Raw genomic sequence first — 20,479 nt, forward strand, 5'->3', positions numbered from 1 at the left:
ATATCCCCCACACACCCTCCTTGCTTCTCCCCCCAGCTCCACACTGAAAACAGAAAAACTTTAAAAAGTTTTATATGTCTTGTCAAATACTCTCTGCGGCATTCTTCTTTGTTTCACCCCTCGGTCAGTCCAAGTACACAGAAATGTGGTCATTTGTAATTTAGGAATCTTAATTTTATATATACACACATATACACATAGACATATCTATCTATATAGATATATATATATGTATATACAAGCACACACACACACACTTATTATTGTTAATGCACATTTTGTAAAGGGACACCACAGCTTTAAATGGTTACTGCGCAGAATTACATGTAGCCTAATAAATAGTGCTTGAACAAAGTACGAACCTTACAAGCAGACCTTCATTCAGCACCACTGAAAGATTTCAGACAGCACATGTAAAGGGGGATTGGCTAGAGTTAAGCGACACAGAAAAACATTTACTTTTGACACTGGAACTGTCGCAAAATCTTCTCGTCTTAAATCATATCATCAGTGACAACATGTTTTACTGGTCAACCTCCTTTAAAAATGCCCAGATTAAATTATTAACTGTTTCTGGTTGGTCCTGTTGAAGCCAGTGGCTGGCCTTGGGCACAATATTCAGTCTGAAGTAATTCCTCACATATGTCTTTGTGACTTCGGCCATTCTGAATTCCAGAAATTCTTCCTTCTCTCCCCACAGCAACAGGGTGGGTGACATCACCTCATTCTGATTCAGGGGAAGGCTACTGTAAAACAAAAGTAATCATTGTTTGAGAGCGAACAGCTTTAGGTTTAAATTTGAGAAGTGCAGGAATTCAGGCTTCTGTTTTTAACTAAGCTAAAAGGCTAAAAGTCAAGAATGAAGAATGGGCCGGTTTTTTTTGTTCTATTACATTTTACGCTGTTGATTTCCCCTTGTAAAGACACCTTTCCATTTAAAATAAAGAGAGAAAATGCTGGAAATATTCAACAAGCCTGGCAGCATCAATGGAGAGAGAATCAGGGTTAAGGGGCAAAATTTCCTGTTGTGTCTGAACCTAATGGGGCTCCCGAGCCCACATTTGCCGGGAGGGAGATTGATCGATACTACTGATCTACTCATAGAGCAGAATCTTCTGTTTGGCATACAGGGGTGGGCCCCATACGCTGGCGTGTAAAATGACGCACAGTGACGTTGGGCGTGTGTCCTGATGTCACCATGCGTCATTCTGATCTTTAGTTCGGCGGGTGCGCAACGGAGTTGGCTGCGTGCCTGCCGAACTGTCAAAGGCCTGTTAAGGCCATTAATAAACTAATTTAAGTACTTGTCAGGTTGGCGGGCTGGCAAAAAGCCCAGGCGGCCTTCGCAATTTTCATGAAACCTCATCCACGGGCGGGATGAGGTTTCATGAAGGGTTTATGAATGAAATAAAAAGTTTTATCAAAATTTATAAACATGTCCCAGCTCATGTGACACTGCTATGAGGGGACATGTCTGAATAATATTATTTTCTCTTTTTTTCAATGATTTACAATGAAAGAGTGCAGGCCCCGACTCTCCTTCCTCCCCCCACCTGTACAGGTAGCACTGAGCACTTCTGGGTGAGCGATATGCTGGGCAGGCCTTAATTGGCCCATCCATGTAAAATGGCTGCGCGCAGCCGATCACGGTTGGCGATTGGCTCTGTGCACGCATGCGCCCACTCCCAACTGGCCCATTGGACGGAGAGAAAATTCTCCCCATAGGGCTGGTAGCTATAGAGCCGCCGGCAGCCCCATTGGGAGAGGTGGATGCAGCTGAGGCAGGTCGGGGAACACAAGGGCACTTCAACATCGAGGGGGAAAAAAATCTAGGCTATTAACAAAGATATAGTCAAAAAACTACCATATCTGCTACATCCAGGTCTGGACACATGGTCAACCAATAGAATTGTCTTAATTGTGGCAACAAAAGTGAAGATTGCTCTGATGTTTACATTTCCAGGGCGGAATTTTAGCCGGCGGGATTTTACGGTCCCACTGAAGTCAATGGCTCGCCTCATTTTATAGCCCCACCCCTGTTGCGAGGGGTCCGTAAAATTTCACCCCTAGGTTCTGTCATAGGCTAGAGTGGCTGTCACCCTGTACACTGCCACCACAGGGAACTTGTCAATGCTTCATTTTGTGACACAGGAGCCTCCTTATCCAATTCACCCAGGATTGTTAGCAGCAATATGAGAGACATACTTGAATGGAAGACAATTCAACTTCCACAGGGCATACAGTCACAACAGACAGCAAGAGTGTAATCATTTCAGTCCCCAGTTCACCTCTTCACTGTCAAACCTTAATAGAAAGGACTTATACCACATCCCAGAAACATGTGCATGGATTCCTAGCAAAGTTTGAATCGAATTCACCCAGATTTAACTTGCTTTGTGATTGGGAGATGCACGGGAACCAATAGCTCAACTGCAGCCTGCAGTGTGCCTTCCTGCACTGGGCCATCTTAATCCTCCACCTGTGGGAGTTACTTCCGCTAGACAGTGCAACCGCAGCTCGGGGGAGATCACGGGAGTCTGCTCTGCCATTTGATAAGATCATGGCTGATCTGTCTGTAGTCTCAACTCCACCCTTTTGTCTGCCCCCCATAACCCTTAACTCCCTTGTCTATCAAAAATTTATCTAACTCACGCCTGAATAAGTTCAATGATCCAGCCTCTAATGCTTTCTGTGGAAGAGACTAATGATGCAAGAAACAAAATGTCCTCATCTTCGTCTTAAAAGGGAGACCTCTTATTTTTAAACCAGGTACCTAGTTCTAGTCTCTCCCACAAGAGGAAACATCTGCCCAAAATTCACTCTATCAAGACCCCTCAGGATCTTATATGTTTCAATGATATCACCTCTCATTCTTCTAAACTCCAATAGGTATAGGCCCGACTTGTTCTGCCTTTCTTCACAAGATGTGCTCTTCATCCCAGGAATGAGTTGAGTGAACCTTCTCTGTACTGTTTCTAATGCAATTACATCCTTTTTCAAAAAAGGAGATGAAAACTTTACACAGTACTCCAGATGCGGTCTCACCAAAGCCCTGTACAGCTGGGGTAAAATTTTCCTACTTTTTTATTCCATTCCCCTTGCAATAAACACCTACATTTCATTCGCCTTCTTAATCACTTGCTGTACCTACATACTAACTTTATGTGTTGCATGTACCAGGAAACCTAAATCCCTCTGTACTACTGAGCTCTTTCCAGAATCGAAGGAATTTTGGAAGATTACAACCAATGCACCTAATCATCTCTGCAGCCACTTCTTTTAAGATCCTAGGATGCAGGCCATATCAGGTCCTGGGGACTTGTCAGCCTTTAGGTCTAATAGTTGCCCTAGTATCTTTTCCCTGGTGATGGTGATTGTTTTGAGATGCCTGATGATCACTTCTGAAGCCTGATGATCATGATATGATTGAATTTTACATTCAGTTTGAGAGAGAGAGAAGAATGGGTCCAAGGTTAGTATTTTAAACTTAAATATGGCAATTATGAGGGCATGAAAGCACAGCTAGCTAAAGTGAATTGGCAAATTAGATTAAGGGGTAGGTCAACAGAGATGCAGTGGCAGACACTTACAGGGATATTTCAGAATATACAGAATAGATACATTTCAACGAGAAAGAAATATTCCAAGGGGTGGACCCGCCACCTGTGGTTATCTAGAAAAAATTTAAAATAGTTTCAAACTTAAAGAAAAAATATATAGTTGTGCAAAGATGGGTGACAGGTCAGAAGATTGGACAGAATTAAAAAAAAACAAAAAAATGACCAAAAGATTGGTATGGAAGGAATAATTAGAATACGAGGGAAAGCTAGCTAGAAATATAAAGGCAGATAGTAAAAGTCTCTATAGATATTTAAAAAAGAAAAGCATTAACAAAGTCAGCATTGGTCCTATAGAAAGTGAGTCTGGGAAATTAATAATGAAAATTGAGGAGAAGGCAGATAAACTGAACAGGTATTTTGCATTGGTGTTCAATATAGAGGAACAAATAACATCCCAGAAATAGCTGTAAATCAGGAAATGAAAGGGAGGGAGGAACTCGGGAAAATTACAATCACCAGGGAAGTGGTACTGAGAGAATTGTTGGAGCTGCAGGCTGAGAAATCCCTTGGTCCTGATGGACTTCATCCTAGGGTCTTAAAGTAAATGGCTAGTGAGATAGTTGATGGTTTTAATTTTCCAAAATTCCCTAGGTTCGGGGAAGGCTCCATTAGATTGGAAAATAGTGAATATAACTCCTTTATTCAAAAAGGGAAACAGAAAGCAGGAAACTACAGGCTAGTTAGCTTAACATCTGTCATAGAGAAAATGTTAGAAGCTATTATTGAAGACGTTATAGCAGGGCACTTGGAAAAATTCAGAGTAATAAGGCAGAGTCAACATAGTTTTGTGAAAGGAAAATCATATTTAACCAATTTATTGGAGTTCTTTGAAGAAGTAACATATGCTGTGGATAAAGGGAAACCAGTCGACTTAATGTATTTAGATTTCCAGAAGGCATTTGATAAGGTGCTACATTAATGGTTATTGCAAAAACTAAAAGCTCATGTGTAGGGGGCAACATATTGGCATGGATAGAAGATTGGCTAGCTAACAGGAAATAGATGGGTCTTTTTCTGATTGGCAAGATGTGGTGTGCTACAGGGATCAGTGCTGGAGCCTCCTTTTCACAATTTATATAAATGACTTGGATAAAGGGACCAAAGGTTTGGCAGTTAAATTTGCTGATGGTACAAAGATAGGTAGGCTAGTAAGATGTGAAGGGGACACAAGGAGGCTACAGAGGAACATAGATAGATTAAGTGAGTGGGCAAAGACCTGGCAAATAGAGTATAATGTGAAGAAGTGCGAAATCATTCATTTTGGCAGGAAAAATTAAAAATAAGCATATTATCTAAATGGTGCACGATTGCAGAGCTCTAAGATGCAGAGGGATCTGAGTGTCCTTGTGCATGAATTGCAAAAGGCTAGTATGCAGGTACAGCATGTAATTAGGAAAGCAAATAGAATGTTATAATTTATTGTGAGGGGAATTGAATACAAAAGTGGGGAGGTTATATTTCAGTTATACAGATCATTGGTGAGACCACATCTGAAGTATTGTGTACAGTATTGATCTCCTTACTTAAGGAAGGATGTAAAGGTGTTGGAAGCAGTTCAGAGAAGGTTTACCAAACTAATACCTGGATTGGGTGGGTTGTCTTATGAGGAAAGGTTGGACAGGCCAGGCTTGTATCTGTTAGAGTTTAGAAGATTAAGAGGCAACATGATTGAAACATAAAAGATCCTGAGGGGTCTTGACAGGGTGGATGTGGAGAGGAAGTTTCCTCTTGTGGGCAGATCTGGTAATAGAGGCCACTGTTTAAAAATAAATGTTGCCATTTAGGACAGGGATGAGGAGAATTTTTTTCTCTCAGAAGGCTGTAGTCTTTGAACTCCTTTCCTCAAAAGGTGGTAGAAGCAGAGTCTTTGAATATTTTTAAGACAAAGGTAGATAGATTCTTGACAAGCAAGGAGTGAAAGGTTATTGGGGATTAGGTAGGAATGTGGGATTGTGGTTACAATCAGATCAGCCATGATCTTATTGAATGGCAGAACAGGCTTGAAGGGCCAAGAGGCCTGCTCCTGTTCCTAATTTGCATGTTCGTATGCCATTCCCCCACCTTCTCCCCGTAACACATTCTTCCTCTTCATGTCCCTTTTGAATGCTTCAATTGAAGCTGCCTCCACCACATTCTCAGGCAGTGCATTTTGAACAACTTGCTGCGTGAAAGACTTTCCTCATATCACTTTTGCTTGTTTTACCAATTACTTTAAATCTGTGGCCTCTCATTCTTGATTCTTTCACGAATGGGAACAGTTTCTCCCTATCTACTCTGTCCAGACCCCTCATGATTTTGAATACCTCTATCAAATCTCCTCTCAGCCCTCTTTTCTCCAAGGAAAACAGACCTAATTTCTCCAATCCATCTTCATAACTGAAGTTCCTCATCCCTGGAACCATTCTCGTGAATCTTTTCTGCACTCTCTCCAATGCCTTCACATCTCTCCTAAAGTGTGGTGCCTGGAGCTGGACGCAATACTTTAGCTGACGCCAAACTGGTGTCTTATATGAGTTCAACATAAACTCCTTGCTCTTGTACTCTATGCCCTTATTAACAAAGCCTAGGATACTGTATGTTTTATTAACCGCTCTCTGAACCTGTCCTGCCACATTCAATGAATTATGCACATACCCACCCAGGTCCCTCTATCCTGCACCCCCTTTAGAATTGTGCTCTTAATTTTATATTGTCTCTCCATGTTCTTCCTACCAAAATGAATCACTTCACATTTCTCTGCATTGAACCTCATCTGCCACCTGTCAGTCCATTCACCAACTTGTTTATGTCCTTTTGAAGTTTTACACGATCCTCCTCACAGTTCACAATGCTTCCATCAAAATCATGTGGACAATGACGACATCCCAAGGTCCTCATATTAAACAAAGTCACGTACAGGTTTCTACCAGGACCTATTTGCCAAGTCCTGTGGCAATGGAGAATTGGTGACAGGGACAGGTCTGTGAACCTGGGAGTCCCTGGTGACAGATGCATGAAGATTGCTGGATACCTATGTTGGGACAGAGGTGTCTTTGGAAAGCAGTAACTGTAGCTGAGCAGTCCTCTAGAAGATATCTTCTGCTCATCCCAAAGTGGGAGTGGGGTCTAGAAAAGGTGCCCTAAACATAGACTGTCCCACTTACTCCTGGCTGTGGAATCACACCCAGTGGGATCACCATCTTTGTGGTCAAAGAAAGGAAACTTTAAATTTTGCACCTTGGAATGAGAGAACACTCATGGGGTAAAATTTTCTGCCTGTCGGGTGTGGGCGGGCCCGACCCAATCCCCAGCGGGCGCGGAGCTGATTCCTGCCAGAGAAGTGAGCCCCGCCGCCATTTTACCTGACATCCGGCGGGAAGCGCTATGCGCTCCCTGTGTGGGCCGGGGGGGATTCCCCAAAAGCGAGAGTGCGCTCTTTCGCACATGCACACGAAAGAGAGCACATCCCCCTGAGACAAAGTGCTGCCTCAGGGAGATCGCTTCCACTTTGAAAAATAGAGAAAAAAATTCCCTAACAATGTCAGATGAGATCGGACATGTTCATCATTTACATCATAACTTTATTAAACTTTTTAAAGCCCTGCATGAAATTTCATCCCGCCGCTGGATGAGGTTTCATGTTTTATCTATTAGCCGCCGGGGCTCCTGGCCTGTCCGCCAACCTTAAGGTTGAACGGGCAGGTCCTTTAATTATATAACTGATCCTGTCAATGGCCTCAATTGGCCATTGACAGATCGGCGCCCCGCCTTCCTGAAAATTTAAATGGGCCAGGATGACGTCAGTTGTTCTGCCCGACATCATCCCGCGTCATTTTACGCGCTAGCGAACGGGCCCCGCCCCCTGCTTGCCGACAGCAAAATTCTGCCCATGGATAATCTCAGGATGACCGTCTGGAAAGAAGAACTGCAATTGTATCACGTGAGTTATCAAGACTCAAAACTGGCATCGCCACCCTCGGTGAGTCCTGCCTCCCAGGGGAGGGGCAGGTGAAGGAATAACCAGGGGCATACACCTTCTATTGGAAAGAAAAGCCTGCCGATGGCCCCTGTGTCCACAGAATTGGTTTTGCCATCCAGAATAGGATCTTGGATGCAATGCCAGAACTCCCCAATTGTATAAATGAAAGGCTCATGACACTTCACCTAGGGCTTAGCCCTAACCAATATGCCACTGTCACCAGTGCTTATGTCCCAATTCTTGACTCCAGTGAAGAAGGAAATGTTCTATTCTGACCTTGATGAAGTCCTCAATGCCATCCCAAAAGAAGAAAAGGTCCTCCATCTGGGGGACTTCAATGCCAGGGTTGGCCATGACGCCAACGTCTGGAGAGGAACCATTGGGAAAACTGGCGTGGGAAAAGCCGATACAAATGGCATCGTCCAGCTGACAAAGTGTGCTTGGCACGGCCTCATTATAACAAATACCCTCTTCTGTAAGAAGGACAAATACAAGACCTCATGGAGAAATCCTAGATCAAAGCATTGACACCTCCTGGATTATGTCATTGTTCAGGTCAAAGATCTAAGCGATGTCTGTATCACACGATCCACACGGGGAACTGATGCCTGTTGGGCGATCACAGACTTGTCTGATTGGTGATGAACGTCAACCTAGCACCAAGACATCGCAAGACCCAAAAGTCCAAGAGGAAGATCAATGACTCAGCCTTAAGGCAGCCCCACCAAAGAGAGACTTTCCAAGTGCAGCTCACAACCAATTTGAAAAATCTTCATACATTCAATTCAATTCCAGAATAGTGGGATCAAATAAAATCAGCTCTACTCGACACCTGTGCCCACATCATTGAGTGTGAACATCAAGGACCCAGATCTTCCTTTTTCCAGAGGGTCATACACAGGAAGATATGATGCTACCAGCCACCCCCCACCTAGAAGTTTCCATGACTGCCCGGGATGACAGGATGTTGGGGAAGTTTCAACTTCCATTGGAGGCCTGGAATCCTTCGAAACTCTGATTTAAAGTCAGAGACTTCAGATGGTTCCGACTCTCTTAGTGCATTAGTTACCCAGGAAAAGTTAGGATTAAAACCAGTTCTAACCTCCTCACTGGACTCCAACTACGCCCCCATTTCCCTGACTATACCCCTTCCCCCCGCTATCCCCCCAACGCCCTGACTACCTCCCCACTCCCCCTTACCACCTGAACGCCCAACACCCCAGCTCCTAGACTCTGTCGACTACCCCCCACCCCCCTCACCAGCAGACAGCCCCCCCACCTTGGCCTCCCACCCAACAATCCCTCCACCCCTGATTATAGCCACAGCCCCAGCTATACCCTCCCCACACCCTCCGACTAACTCCCACCCCCCGACTAGCCCCCAGACTATGCACCCAGCACTGATCAGTGCCCCCCCCACCCAAAATAATGCAGGTTAAATATCTGTTTGTTGCTACAGATATTTAGTGCCCATTTGGAAGCCCATTAAAAAAAAATGCAATATCCCTTCTGGATGGCCCTATCCTTGATGAGGTGTTGATGCTGCTGGTAGTTCTGTTCTCTCCGTGGGAATGTGCATCTCTTTGTTTTGTGCCTGCCCAAATAACAAAGAAAAATCAGAGATTCGGCATGTGGCGAATCACGTAGAAGAACCAAGTACAGCAGCCATGTTGGTTCACTGAAGTGCTACAACCTTGAGGATTCTGGTATAATGCTTCCTTTGAGAAAGGGGCTTGAATGTACAGCAGGCTAGCCCACTAACTTTCTACTTGAGGTAGACGGAATCCAAGTTTCCTTTCCTTTATCGGCCTTGACGATCTTCCACGAAAAGAGTTTGTCAGTTTCACTCAATTTCCATTGAACATCTAACACCAGCCCCTCACCCCGCAACCAGGGCACCAAAAGTATCCACAAACTGGCCCGAATGACCTTTCATTTTCATATAAACAGAACACCACCAAGGTGAAAGTTAGCATACAACAAAGAACCGAAATGTGAATTTATTGCATTCCGTTATTCTGCTGTGCTTATCTAGCTTGAAAAAATTGGATTGCCACGCTGCAAATGAAAAAAGAAATGTAATTCTATTAGTCTCTACATGAAAAGCCAGAATACTGCGGATACTGGAAATCAAACAAAAGCAGAGCATTCTAGTAATAATCAGCATGTCAGGCAGCATCTGTGGAGAGAAGTAGAGTTAATATTTCAGGTCGATGACTTTTCATCAGAAAAGTTAGTGATGTAATAGGTTTTGAGCAAGGGGTGGGTGGGACAAGGACAATGTTGTTTTTTTCAAACTTATGCTTTTGCTTAAATTTGTACTTGGGATAGAGGGGTTATTAACAGCACTGTGGGTGTGCTTACACCACATGAACTGCAGCCGTTCAAGAAGGCATCTCACCACCATCTTCTCAAGGGCAATTTGGGATGGGCAATAAATACTGGCCCAGCCAGTGACGCCCACATTTTTAAAAATTAATTTACGGGATGTGGGCGTCGCTGGCTAGGCCAGCATTTATTGCCCATCCCTATTGCCCTTGAGAAGGTGGTGGTGAGCTGCCTCCTTGAACCGCTGCAGTCCCTATGGTGTAGGTACGCCCACAGTGCTGTTAGGAAGGGAGTTCCAGGATTTTGACCCAGTGACAATGAAGGAACGGTGATATATTTCCAGGTCAGGATGGTGAGTGGCTTGGAGGGGAACTTCCAGGTGGTGGTGTTCCCATCTATCTGCTGCCCTTGTCCTTCTAGATGTTAAAGGTCGTGGGTTCATCTTTGATATGATGGCGAGATTAACGGAATGCAATTTATTCTTCATTTACGTCTTTGTAACCTTATTTTATTGAACTTGACTTTTCACTACAGGATGATAGAATGCAATTAGGTCAAAATTCAAGTCTTTACTGCAAGTTAAATAGAATAAAATCAGGATGAAAATTAAGTAAAAGTGAAAATTCACTAGTATGAAGACAGTGGCCTAGCTAATATTTATTCTTCAACCAACATTACTGAAATAGTTAATCTGGCCATGTATCTTATTGCTGCTTCTGTGATATTAATGCGTGCAAATTGGCAATCACTTTTTCTATATTATAATGGTGACCACAATTCAAAAGTACTTAATTGGCTATAAAGCACTTTGGGATGTCCTGAGCTCATAAAAGTTGCTATATATATGCAAATCTTTCTTCTACTAACACTGTCTATTCGAAATAAAAACAGGAAATTCTGGAAAAACTCAGCAGGTCTGGCAGCATCTGTGAGGAGAGAAACAGTTAATGTTTCGAGACCGTATGACTCTTCTTCTCTGTCTATTTGGCTGTGTATCAGCAAGGAGTCACCCATGAATGTCTTGTTGGCTCAAATTGCGATGTGTGATGTTATTAACAATCATGTTAGTGAAATAACCCATTTATCTTAAACAGGGTAATGGCTTCATTAAAACAGTGTAATGAGAAATTTCGAAAGTGTTTATTTCCAATATGATAGTGTGCGATTTCAAGCTGAGTGTGAACAGGCACTGTTCTCCAGCTGATTGCAGTGCTTCCTTGGTAACTGATTTCCTTCTGATTTTTTTTTTCAATTTTTGGCACAGCAATTCCTTAAATCATAATTATTTTCCCATTTTGTCCAACTGGCAATATTAAACTGCACTTATGGTCATCAGAATGGATATTTCCTTATCACCCAGAAAGGTTTATTATCACATAATTGAAATTTACCAGAGAGATGTTTTGGCCAAAGATCAAAAGCAGAACACTTGACATCAGCCCAAACAATGGCAAAAACTTAAATAAATGGTCAGCCAAGCAAATAGTTACTTTGCATGTGCCAGGTACTCATAATTGATCAGTTCCTGAGGTTAAAGGTCTAGCCCCTACGCTAATTAAGTAGAGTAAAATATGTTGGGTACATAGCTTATAAAAACCATAAACAGAAATTTGTACAATTGTTTTTGAAAATATGCAGAATTTATTAGTTCCTCAAGCTTTATGAAGGCAATCATTATGCAGTGAATTACTTAGATTCTTACACTAATATAAGCAGCCTCTTCACTCTCACCCTTCATCACAAACATAATCATACTATAATGGAGATAAATGTATTTTAAAACATTGACCTTATTAGGAATTATAGCTCGAGTCAAAATGATTAATTTTCAAGCAATTAACTTGGTGATCTTATGTACACCAATACTATTCTGGTCCAATGGGACTGGTTGAAGCTTATATTATTGTTGTAAAGAGAGGCATAGTATATAGTTGTGTAGTGGTTATTGTACCACATGAGGAATCCAAAGTTCCAATGTCAGCAAATTATTTCTGAACTGGCAGAATCGAGAAAAAAAAAGAAAATTGCAGATTGATGGAAAGAACCCGAGTCATTTACTAATCTCCTACAGGGAAGGAAACTTGCCAATCCAACCTTGACTGGCCTACATTTAACTGAAGCAGTACATCATTCACAATTGGACCACTCATGCCTTGCCAGCAGTGCACACAGTCATAGAGCATTTTAAAAAATAATTAGTTTCAAATAAATCACAGAATCACACAAAGCAGAAGAGGCCCTTCGGCCCGTCGAGTCTGCACCGACACGTGAGAAACACCTGACCTACCTACTTAATCCTATTTACCAGCACTTGGCCCATAGCCTTGAATATTATGATGTGCCAAGTGCTCATCCAGGTACTTTTTAAAGGATGTGAGGCAACCCGCCTCCACCACCCTCCCAGGCAGTACATTCCAGACCATCACCACCCTCTGGGTAAAACGGTTTTTCCTCCTGCCCCTCACCTTGAACTTATGTCCCCTCGTGACTGACCCTTCAACTAAGGGGAACAGCTGCTCCCTATCCACCCTGTCCATGCCCCTCATAATCTTGTACACCTCGATCAGGTCGCCCCTCAGTCTTCTCTGCTCCCACGAAAACAACCCAAGTCTATCCAACCTCTCTTCATAACTTAAATGTTTCATCCCAGGCAACATCCTGGTGAATCTCGTCTGCACCCCCTCCAGTGCAATCATATTCTTCCTATAACATGGCGACCAGAACTGCACACAGTACTCCAGCTGTGGCCTCACCAAGGTTCTATACAACTCCAACAAGACCTAAAATAAAAACATAAAACTGCGGATGCTGGAAATCGAAAACAAAAACAAAAATACCTGGAAAAACTCAGCAGGTCTTGCAGCATCTGTGGAGAGGAACACATTTAACGTTTTGAGTCCAAATGACCCTTCAACAAAAATAGAAGAGAGGTGAAATATAAACTAGTTTGGGGGGGTGGGGTGGCTGGTGGGACAAGTAGAGCTGGATAGAGAGCCAGTGATAGGTGGAGAAAACCAAAAGATGTCACAGACAAAAGGACAAAGAGGTGTTGAAGGTGGTGATATTATCTGAGGACTGTGCTAATTAAGGGTAGAAAGCAGGACGAGCAAGGTACAGATAGCCCCAGTGGGGGTGGGGTGGGGTGAAGGAATCGAAAAAGGCTAAAAGGTAGAGATAAAACAATGGATGGAAATACATTTAAAAATAATGGAAGTAGGTGGGAAAAGAAAAATCTATATAAATTATTGGAAAAAAAAGGGGGGGATCGGAAAGGGGGTGGGAATGGAGGAGAGAGTTCATGATCTAAAATTGTTGAACTCAATTTTCAGTCCAGAAGGCTGTAAAGTGCCTAGTCGGAAGATGAGGTGCTGTTCCTCCAGTTTGTGTTGAGCTTCACTGGAACAATGCAGCAAACCAAGGATGGACATGTGGGCATTCCACAGGGATCGTTCCCGCCGGGACAGCCTGGTCCACTCCTCCATCACACCCTACACCTCAACCCCCTCCCATGGAACCTTCCCATGCAACCGCAGAAGGTGCAACACCTGCCCCTTTACTTCCCCTCTCCTCACCGTCCAAGGGCCCAAACACTCCTTTCAAGTGAAGCAGCATTTCACTTGCACTTCCCTCAATTTAGTCTACTGCATTCATTGCTCCCAATGCAGTTTCCTCTACATTTGAGAGACCAAACGCAGACTGGGTGACCGCTTTGCAGAACACCTTCAGTCTGTCCACAAGCATTACCCAGACCTCCCTGTCGCTTGCCATATCAACGCTCCACCCCGCTCTCATGCCCACATGTCCGTCCTTGGCTTGCTGCAATATTCCAGTGAAGCTCAACGCAAACTGGAGGAACAGTACCTCATCTTCCGACTAGGCACTTTACAGCCTTCAGGACTGAATATTGAGTTCAACACTTTTAGACCATGAACTCTCTCCTCCATCCTCACCCCCTTTCTGATTTCCCCCCCGTTTTTTTTCCAATAATTTATATAGATTTTTCTTTTCCCACCTACTTCCATTATTTTTAAATGTATTTCCATCTATTGTTTTATTTCTACCTTTTAGCCTTTTTCGATTCCTTCACCCCACCCCACCCCGACTAGGGCTATCTGTACCTTGCTTGTCCTGATTTCTACCCTTAATTAGCACATTCCTTAGATAATATCACCACCTTCAACACCTCTTTGTCCTTTTGTCTGTGACATCTTTTGGTTATCTCCACCTATCACTGGCCCTCTATCCAGCTCTACTTGTCCCACCCCCCCTTAAACTAACTTATATTTCACCTCTCTTCTATTTTTACTTAGTTCTGTTGAAGAGTCATTCGGACTCGAAACGTTAACTGTGTTCCTCTCCGCAGATGCTGCCAGACCTGCTGAGTTTTTCCAGGTATTTTTGTTTTTGTTTCCAACATGACCTCCCTACTTTTGTAATCTATGCCTCGATTGATAAAGATAAGTGTCCCAAATGCCTTTTTCACCAGCCCACTAACAAGCCCCTCCGCCTTCAGAGGTCCATGGGCACACACGCCAAGGCCCCTTTGTTCCTCAGAACTTCCTAGTGTCATGCCGTTCATTGAATACTTCCTTGTCAAGTTGCTCCTTCCAAAGTGTATCACCTCACACCTTTCAGGGTTAAATTCCATCTGCCACTTATCTGCCCATTTGACCATCCCGTCTATATCTTCATGTAGCCCAAGACACTCAACCTCACTATTAACCACCCGACCAATCTTTGTGTCATCTGCAAACTTACTAATCCTACCCCCCACATAGTCATCTATGTCATTTATATAAATGACAAATAATAGGGGACCCAGCTCAGATCCCTGTGGTGCGCCATTGGACACTGACTTCCAGTCACTAAAGCATTCTTCTGTCATCACCCTCTGTCTCCTACAACTAAGCCAATTTTGAATCCACCTTATCAAATTACCCTGTATCCCATGTGCATTTGCTTTCTTTTAAGTCTCCCATGTGGGACCTTGTCAAAGGCTTTGCTGAAATCCATATAAACTACATCAACTGCACTACCCTCATCTATACGCCTGGTCACCTCCTCAAAAAATTCAATCAAATTTGTTGGGCATGACCTCCCTCTGACAAAGCCATGCTGACTATCCCTGACCAAACTTGCTTCTCCAAGTGGAGATAGATTCTCTCCTTCAGAATTTTCTCCAATAGTTTCCCTATCACTGACGTGAGACTCACTGACGTGTAGTTCCCTGGCTTATCTCTACAATGCTTCTTAAATTGTGGAACCACATTAGCTGTTCTCCAGTTCCCTGGCATGTCCCCCGTGGCCAGAGAGGAATTAAAAATTTTGCGTCAGAGCCCATGTGATCTCCTCCCTTGCTTCCCTCAACAGTCTGGGACACAAATTATCCGGACCTGGAGATTTGTCTACTTTGAAGCCTGCCAACACCTCCAATACCTTGTCACTCCCTTTATCAATTTGCTTAAGAACCTCACAGTCTCTCTCCCCAAATAAATGGTCCCTTCCCCCTTGCAAAGGTATTCCATCCCCACAAAGCATTTACAAGTACAAAGGTGTGTAAGTGCTAGACCTGTGTCACTGGTAACTAGGCGACATACAGGTTAAGTCAACTCATTCACCACATCTGCTCCCCTTTGCATCCAATTCCCAGTTGGACCCAATTGAAATTTTCAACTCACTCCAGATTTTGCTGTCAGGATAACAGTGAGGTGAATGGCGCTTGCCATTATTCATGTGTAAATAGTACAGCAACTTCAGGGTAGATGCATAGTTAAATACGATTGCTCATAAGCTGTTCTATTAGATGCGCCACTCTGCTGTTAGTTTCATGGAAATGGCATCTCACTGATGGCCTCACTACTAAAATGCATTGAAAGATTAAATTGTTGTATTTGCACGGTAGCTACGAAATTCAGGGGCAGAATTTTCCCCCTGTTGGGGGGGGGAAGTTCAGGAGTGGGCATGTGCAGGTGCACCACCGATCAAGGGCGCGCCGCCATTTTATGTGGGTGGGCCAATTAAGACCCGCCCACCGTGACATTCGCCAGGAAGTGCTGTGCGCTCTCTGTATGGACGGTGTGGGGGGGGGATTCCCTCAGCCGAGAGTTTGTTCTTTCGCGCGCACGTGCATTCATCTCCCTGAGGCTAAGTGCTGCCTCAGGGAGATCAGCGCCAAATTCAAAAATGTTAAAAATATAAAAATAAAATTTCCCTGACATGTCCCCTCATGTGGCACTGTCACATGAGTTGGGACATGTCCATCACTTTTAGTTAAACTTATATTAAATTTTTAAAACCTAGATGAAACCTCAGCCCGCCCATGGATGAGGTTTGATGCTTTCTCTGAAACCCGCCAGGGCTCCCGGCCTGCCCACCAACCTTAACATTGGACGGGCAGGTCCTTTAACTACTGCAATTAGTTTTTAAATGGCCTCAATAGGCCATTGACAGGTCAGCGGGCGCCCAGCTGATTCGGCTGCACCCCCGCCAACCTGAAAATTGAAATGACGCGGGGTGACATCGGGAATTCCGCCCATCATCATCCCGTGACATTTTACGTGTCAGTGAGCGGGCCCCACCCCCCTCCCCCGCTCACTGACCAGGAAATCCTGCCCCAGGGGAGATTTTTAAAAATGTCAAATTTTAAATTTAAAATGCTTTTTTCTTACTTTTCCTTTCCCTCTTTTCACTCTCTCTCAACCCAATGTTTTATTCCCTCTCTTTATTTCCCTTGTTGTACCTGATTTGACATTGAACTCTATCTCCCACTCCCACCCAACCTTTCTGTTGTGCTATTTTCCAATCCTTGAATCTCATTGCTGAAGGAGATACTTGCTTGCTGTGTTCACTCAGGTCCCAGGTGCCCTGCTTCCCTCACAACACAGTTATCAGCTCACAATTTCTATTACTTTGGATGCAAACACGTTTTATAGCTGAAGGATTCGAGGGACGAGTCTAAACAAATGACAAATGCTGTTAGATGCCCTGAAACAGCAAAATCTCGCCCAATGCATTGGAAATTTGTGAGGCTACACCACATCTTTCTACTTCTTGGTGCTAAATTAGGATTTGAATGTGAAGATCCTCAAAAAAATGCATCATTTCAAAGTGACAGAGAGTATATTTGTTAGTGATTCCACCTAAGACTTTATTGATGTTCAATTTCTAAGGTTGCATTTCAAATGATTTTTTCAAACTATAGATTTTAAAAGGTTAAAATGATGTAGTGACCCACATTTGAATACTGTGACAAGTGATAGAAGGACAAGCGTAAGATATTCCAGGAAGAAAGGAAATGTATTAATAGCTCCCTTAGAGGAAGAAAAAAAAATCAGATTACAGCTATTGTGACAATGATGAAGACAAAAGTATTATCAAACCCAAACATTAAAAGCCAATGAGAAAGTATATTTATGGTGAAATAGTCACTGAAGGTAGAATGTAAACTTGATTGATATAGAGCAGGTTAAGTGACTGAAATCCAAAATCTTGGGAGGTGTGAAGGGTGGGAGAGTTTTAATCTCCCCAAGACAGCAGGGAGTTGATTAGGGTTGGGGGTGGTGGGGAGGTCGTGGGGCTGTGGCGGTGTGTGGAGGGGTGGGGTGTGGGGGTGCATGCAAATCAGCAAAGTTTGCTACTCTGGTGTGGGTTTGGAGGCACTCAAGTAACCCAGTCTGGAGAATGAGGCCCGCGATTGTAACACTGAAATAAGATTTTAGCAATAGTTTCAAATGAGCAGCTATGGGAGGGGCTTCCCAGCAGCCAAAAGGAAGAGGAAGCTGCCAGATCCACTGGGTAGGTGCAATATTTGATGTTAGGCAGGAAACAGAGTAATTCTAATGAGGTCGAGGCATTAAGATTCAGCAGGTCCTCCGATCTTCGGGAATAAATTGCTGGGAATGGGGGAAAGAATATGTGTTGCTGTAGGGTTTAAAAGCCATGAAAGTGACAGCAGGTTCCCAGAGACAGAGGTATTTTCTTCCCCAGCTTTCATCATCCTGTGCATCTGCAGTCATTTCTCACCAGGCTATTTCTGAGCTTCTACAAAATGGAGGAACAGAGTCAATGTGAGACATAAAATCCCAAAGAGGTTCTCAAGCAACTAGTGGCAGAACTGGGAGGCAAGTTCAGAACATCAGTGAGCCAGATTTAGAGGCCCTTCTCACTGAAGGAGGTGACAGTGTAACACAGGGAGAGGTTGCAGTGTGAGGTAGAAGGAGGTAGCAGAGTGACGGTGAAGGAGGTAGCAGAGTGACGGTGAAGGAGGTGGTAGAGTGACGGTGAAGGAGGTAGCAGAGTGACGGTGAAGGAGGTAGCAGAGTGACGGTGAAGAAGGTGGTAGAGCCACGGTGAATGAGGTGGCAGAGTGACGGTGAAGGAGGTAGCAGAGCCACGGTGAAGGAGGTGGCAGAGCCACGGTGAAGGAGGTGGCAGAGCCATGGTGAAGGAGGTGGCAGAGTGACTGTGAAGGAGGTAGCAGAGCCACGGTGAAGGAGGTGGCAGAGCCATGGTGAAGGAGGTAGCAGAGCCACGGTGAAGGAGGTGGCAGAGCCATGGTGAAGGAGGTGGCAGAGTGACGGTGAAGGAGGTGGCAGAGCCACGGTGAAGGAGGTAGCAGAGTGATGGTGAAGGAGGTGGCAGAGTGACGGTGAAGGAGGTGGCAGAGTGACGGTGAAGGAGGTGGCAGAGTGACGGTGAAGGAGGTAGCAGAGCCATGGTGAAGGAGGTAGCAGAGCCACGGTGAAGGAGGTAGCAGAGTGACAGTGAAGGAGGTAGCAGAGCCACGGTAAAGGAGGTAGCAGAGTGACGGTGAAGGAGGTGGCAGAGTGACGGTGAAGGAGGTAGCAGAGTGACGGTGAAGGAGGTAGCAGAGTGACAGTGAAGGAGGTAGCAGAGCCACGGTAAAGGAGGTAGCAGAGTGACGGTGAAGGAGGTGGCAGAGCCACGGTGAAGGAGGTAGCAGAGTGACGGTGAAGGAGGTAGCAGAGTGACGGTGAAGGAGGTAGCAGAGTGACGGTGAAGGAGGTAGCAGAGCCACGGTGAAGGAGGTAGCAGAGCCACGGTGAAGGAGGTAGCTGAGTGACGGTGAAGGAGGTAGCAGAGCCACGGTAAAGGAGGTAGCAGAGTGATGGTGAAGGAGGTGGCAGAGCCACGGTGAAGGAGGTAGCAGAGCCACGGTAAAGGAGGTGGCAGAGTGACGGTGAAGGAGGTGGCAGAGCCACGATGAAGGAGGTAGCAGAGTGACGGTGAAGAAGGTGGCAGAACCACGGTGAAGGAGGTAGCAGAGTGACGGTGAAGGAGGTAGCAGAGTGACGGTGAAGGAGGTAGCAGAGTGACGGTGAAGGAGGTAGCAGAGCCACGGTGAAGGAGGTGGCAGAGCCACGGTGAAGGAGGTAGCAGAGTGACGGTGAAGGAGCTAGCAGAGTGACGGTGAAGGAGGTAGCAGAGTGACGGTGAACGGGGTGACAGAGCTACGGTGAATAAGGTGGCAGAGAGACAGTGAATGAGCTGAGCTCTTGATACCAATCCAAATAAAAGCTTGTCACAGCTCGGATGTTAGTTAACAACTGAATCAATCCTTAAATCATGTCTCACCAATAGTAGGAATTTCCTTGTTTTGAAATTGACAAGCTATACTGTTCTCTTTTCTTTGGAAAAAAGTCTTAGCCAGATAATGGTGCAATGATGAGCTAGCTGTAAATGATCAACTAGGAGGCTTGACATTTTAACTGAGCTTAATCAAAACAAACATTTTACATTAAGTGTGGCAGAGCCACGGTGAAGGAGGTGGGAGAGCGATGGTGAAGGAGGTGGGAGAGCGACGGTGAAGGAGGTGGGAGAGCGACGGTGAAGGAGGTGGGAGAGCGTCGGTGAAGGAGGTGGGAGAGCGACGGTGAAGGAGGTGGGAGAGCGACGGTGAAGGAGGAGGCAGAGCCATGTTGAAGGAGTTGGCAGAACCACGGTGAATGAGGTGACAGAGCAACGGTGAAGGAGGTGGCAGAGCCAAGGTGAAGGAGGTGGTAGAGCCACGCTGAACGAGGTGACATAGCAACGGTGAAGCAGGTGGTAGAGCCACGGTGAAGGAGGTGGGAGAGCCACAATGAAGGGCTCGACAGTACCACGGTGAAGTAGGTGGCAGAGCAACAGAGAACGAGGTGACAGAGCGAAGGTGAACGAGGTGACAGAGCGACAGTGAAGGAGGTGGTAGAGCCACGGTGAATGAGGTGGCAGAGCGATAGTGAAGGAGGTGGCAGAGCCACTGTGAGGGAGGTGGCAGTACCACGGTGAAGGAGGTGGCAGAGCCATGGTGAAGGAGGTGGAAGAGCCATGATGAAGGGGTTGGCAGTACCATGGTGAAGTAGGTGGCAGAGCGACAGAGAACGAGGTGACAGAGCAACGGTGAAGCAGGTGGCAGAGCCATGGTGAAGGAGGTGGCAGAGCCATGGTGATGGAGGTGGCAGAGCCACAGTGAAGGAGTTGGCAGAGCCACGGTGAAGGAGGTGACAGAGCCACGGTGAAGGAGGTGGCAGAGCCACAGTGAAGGAGGTGGCAGAGCCACGGTGAAGGAGGTGAC

At 45.0% G+C, this 20,479-nt stretch overlaps 1 protein-coding gene across 1 annotated transcript in view; it reads right to left on the bottom strand.

Moving 5' to 3' along the window:
- Positions 1 to 250: 250 nt before the first annotated feature.
- Positions 251 to 20,479, bottom strand: part of ephx4 (epoxide hydrolase 4) — a 56,778-nt gene continuing 36,549 nt past the window's right edge. Inside the window, exon 7 of the mRNA XM_041208677.1 lies at positions 251 to 746. Coding sequence (XP_041064611.1) covers positions 524 to 746 — 223 coding nt within the window. The 3' untranslated portion in view covers positions 251 to 523. The remainder of the gene's footprint in view (positions 747 to 20,479) is intronic.

This window comes from Carcharodon carcharias, chromosome 16, assembly GCF_017639515.1.
Source record: "Carcharodon carcharias isolate sCarCar2 chromosome 16, sCarCar2.pri, whole genome shotgun sequence".
In the NCBI taxonomy this organism is placed as follows: domain Eukaryota; kingdom Metazoa; phylum Chordata; class Chondrichthyes; order Lamniformes; family Lamnidae; genus Carcharodon; species Carcharodon carcharias.